Source organism: Arachis ipaensis, chromosome B03, assembly GCF_000816755.2.
Source record: "Arachis ipaensis cultivar K30076 chromosome B03, Araip1.1, whole genome shotgun sequence".
NCBI classification, from domain to species: Eukaryota; Viridiplantae; Streptophyta; class Magnoliopsida; order Fabales; family Fabaceae; genus Arachis; species Arachis ipaensis.
The window spans coordinates 72,662,491-72,666,196 of record NC_029787.2 but is presented as its reverse complement, the minus strand read 5'-3'; the positions used below and the strand labels follow the sequence as shown (position 1 = coordinate 72,666,196).

General features: G+C 36.5%; 1 protein-coding gene across 1 annotated transcript; it reads left to right on the top strand.

Moving 5' to 3' along the window:
- On the top strand, positions 1,502–3,047 carry LOC107633266 (heat shock protein 90-6, mitochondrial-like). The gene is made up of 5 exons (XM_016336906.2): positions 1,502–1,580; positions 1,732–1,986; positions 2,076–2,178; positions 2,378–2,729; positions 2,869–3,047. The coding sequence occupies exons 1-4, from the start codon at positions 1,512–1,514 to the stop codon at positions 2,605–2,607; spliced, it is 657 nt and encodes a 218-aa protein (XP_016192392.1). The 5' UTR covers positions 1,502–1,511; the 3' UTR covers positions 2,608–2,729; positions 2,869–3,047.

Genomic DNA, 3,706 nt, shown 5'->3' with positions numbered 1-3,706 from the left:
TGAATATCAGCTACTAAATATAACCCAAATAAAGCTTAACTCAGTTTAAAAGTATTAGGGTGTTACACATTGCATGGTCAATCTTCCCGTCAATATTTGATATAGTTTAAAAATGATAATTAAAAATAAAATATTAAAATCGACAGCCAAGGCGTCGATTCTTTTGATGACATTAAAATTATTCTACTGTTATCATCACATTATCGACAAATTTGGGTAGAGAATACTTTTTCTTTAAAATCAACGAATATGGCGTCTATTTTAGTATTAAAAATATCGATACTGCCTTACCATCGATAAATTTGAACAATCAAGATTACTTTCCAAAATCGAATAAATGGTGTAGATTTAATATATAAAATAGATGCTTAGGTTGTTTCTTGTTTTCAAATTAAAATTGACATAGTTACCGTCGATTTTTATTATTAAAAAAATGCTCTCCTGCACACTTCCTGCGCCTCCCTCATTTCTCCCAAATTCCCCATTTCACTAGTCCTCACTTTACCCCCAAATTCCCCTTGCATGTACACTTCAACCCTTATTCTCCGTTGCTTCCGTCGCTCTGTCATGGTCATACTACCATCACTCTGTTGTTTCCGTGCCGCTGTCACTCCTCAGGTTTGCGTCACTGTCGCTCCTCACGCTCGTGCCGCCATTGTTCTACTGCTGCCGTGCTACCCCCATCCCTTCAATTGACAGTGCTCAATAAAGAACCAGTTACTCTCTCTCTTTCCTTTTCTGTTTTATTATTGCTATGTTCAATTTTGTTGGTAAAAATATCAACGAACTAGTCCTTTTGTTGTTGAAAATCATCACCGACATAAATTTTTATTGATTATCACTGAACCTTAAATATGTTGTTGCTGAAAATATCACTAAGCTATTTTTTTGTTGCTTAAAAATATTACTGAGATAAATTTGTTACTGATTATCATCACTGAACTTTGAATAATTTGTTATTAAATTGAAATTTTCTATTTATATCGTGTTCGGATTGAACCTAACTAGTTGTGATCATATGCATACTTTAGTCTAAAAGTTGTATTAATATTTTATTTAGATAGATATGTCTTGAGGATGCTCAACAGTACTTGTAAAAGTTATTGCTGCAAGCATAAAATTTAATATTAATTTGTTACTCATTTATATTCTTATATAAAGAATTAAGAGTAAAAGACAAATAGGTTCCTGACCTTTTAAAACGAGGACATTTTCGTCCCTCAAGATTGAAAAATACATTTCGATCCCTCACGTTTTAAAACGGCTGACAATTATACCCCTCCGTCTATTTTGGGCCAAAAACGGCAACGGAGCCAGCTGACATGGAGGAGTAGAGGATGATGTGTCCGTTACACTTGCTGAAGTGGACTAGGACAAATTATTAGTGGACAAATTCGTCCCTTAATGGCCAAAATGATGCCGTAAGCATGAGTGAGCCCTATTTCATCAAAATGCAAAGTGGAAGCCATGGCCGCTGCTGGTGCGATCGTCCATGATGAGTGAGGGGGATTATGAGGAAACGTTTAGTTGGGAAAGCTTTTGACATGATTTTGGGGATATCTATGAGTGATAACAGGGAGGTATGTTCATATTTTGACGAATTTTAGTTGTACACATTCTGCCATTATCCCATTCTACATAGGATAAATTGTGTTAACTTAGATTCACTAATACTATCCGTATGTCTATATGTGTTTATTCATTTAACTAGATGTCTTGCTCTGTATGCAGGGCTATGAGAAGTTCTGGGAGAATTTTGGCAAACATTTGAAACTGGGTTGTATTGACGATAGTGAGAATCACAAACGCATCGCTCCATTGCTTAGGTTTTTCTCATCCCAAAGTGAAGAAGAACTGATCAGCTTGGATGAATATGTTGAGAACATGAAGCCTGATCAAAAAGATATTTATTACATTGCAGCCGATAGTGTGAATAGTGCAAAGAACACACCTTTCTTGGAGAGACTTGCAGAGAAGGATCTTGAAGTATAAGTTTATTTTCTTTCCTAAGTTTATAACTTTGTACGGATTAATTATATCATTTCTTAATATTGGTGTTTGTGATTTTTTCTTAGGTACTATTTCTGGTGGATCCAATTGATGAGGTTGCTATTCAAAACCTCAAGTCATATAAGGAAAAGAATTTTGTTGATATTAGCAAGGAAGACTTGGATCTAGGTATGTTCCTATTGCGTGGTGTATGGGAATAACATATCCCAAATGCTTGATATACTTCATGTTTTGGGAAAATGCTCATTTAGTCAATGGTATCAGCATTTTCATCAACCAAATATTTAGTAGTCCTTGTTTTTCAGTGGATTCATCATGGCTTGGTTCTTCTTTATAGCTAGTTAAATTTGATTTGTTGTTTCTACAGGTGATAATAATGAAGAAAGGAAAAAGGAGATGAAACAGGAATTTGGCCAAACTTGTGACTGGATTAAGAAACATTTGGGGGATAAAGTTGCAAGTGTGCAAATTTCAAATAGACTAAGCTCTTCACCCTGTGTTCTGGTGTCAGGAAAATTTGGTTGGTCTGCAAACATGGAAAGGTGGGTCTTCCTTTCTATCATATACTTAATGACAAATTTTGAGGATTTTACATAACAAATTAACAATGTGCTCTATGTATTTTTCAGGCTGCATTCAAAACAAACCCTAATGATCAAAATGCCCTCAGAGCTATTGACCTTCTCTATGATGCAGCTTTGGTTTCCAGTGGTTTTACAGTAAATTCATTGGCTCGGTTAATACTATTGTTTTGAAAGTCATTGAAGTTGGGTTGTTAATGTGATCAAGGTGCTGCATATATTGGCTATTTTAACTTTACGTGTGACATTATTTCTTGATGTGCTTGTGTGCGCGCAGCCTGATAATCCAGCGCACCTTGGAGGGAAGATATATGAGATGCTGGGTATGGCTCTGACCGGTAAATGGTCTACGTATTCTGGTCAGTCTCATCCCGCAGGAACCCAGCCCCATGTCCCTGAAACCGTAGAAGCTGAGGTGGTTGACCCTGCTGAGGCAAGCAGTCAGAAATGATCAAGAATTATAAGCATGTATATATCATGCTATCTAGACTGAAGTGAACCTGCATAATTTCACGACAACGGCAATGGAAACCATCACAGAAAGTTTAATGGTCTTACATGAAATAGAAAAACAAGAAAATTGCAAAAGTCAAAGAGTGAAAACGGCAATGGAAACCATCACAGAAAGTTTAATTGTCTTTCATGGACGATCGCACCACCAGCGGCCATGGCTTCCACCTTGCATTTTGATGAAATAGGGCTCACTCATGCTTACGGCATCGTTTTGGTCATTAAGGGACAAATTTGTCCACTAATAATTTGTCCCAGTCCACTTCAGCAAGTGTAACGGACACGTCATTCTCTACTCTTCTATGTCAGCTGGCTCCGTTGCTGTTTTTGGCCCAAAATGGATGGAGGGGTATAATTGTCAGCCGTTTTAAAACGTGAGGGATCGAAATGTATTTTCCAATCTTGAGGGACAAAAATGTCCTCGTTTTAAAAGGCCAGGGACCTATTTGTCTTTTACTCAAGAATTAAAAATAATGCATGGTAGAATAAGCATTGTTTAAGCATAATGGAAGTTACTGTCCATTGTGAGATATTTTGGTGATTAGCTAACATACTATTTGGAGTTTATCTAAAGGTAGTTGGTTTTTGGAATTTTATCCACGTGT

Bases quoted from the DNA above. Each gene is read 5' to 3' on its own strand.
- LOC107633266 (XM_016336906.2), top strand. From the start codon at position 1,512: ATGAGGAAACGTTTAGTTGGGAAAGCTTTTGACATGATTTTGGGGATA. The intron at 1,987-2,075 runs GTATAAGTTTAT...ATTTTTTCTTAG, and splicing joins TTGCAGAGAAGGATCTTGAA to GTACTATTTCTGGTGGATCC. The intron at 2,179-2,377 runs GTATGTTCCTAT...TTGTTTCTACAG, and splicing joins CAAGGAAGACTTGGATCTAG to GTGATAATAATGAAGAAAGG.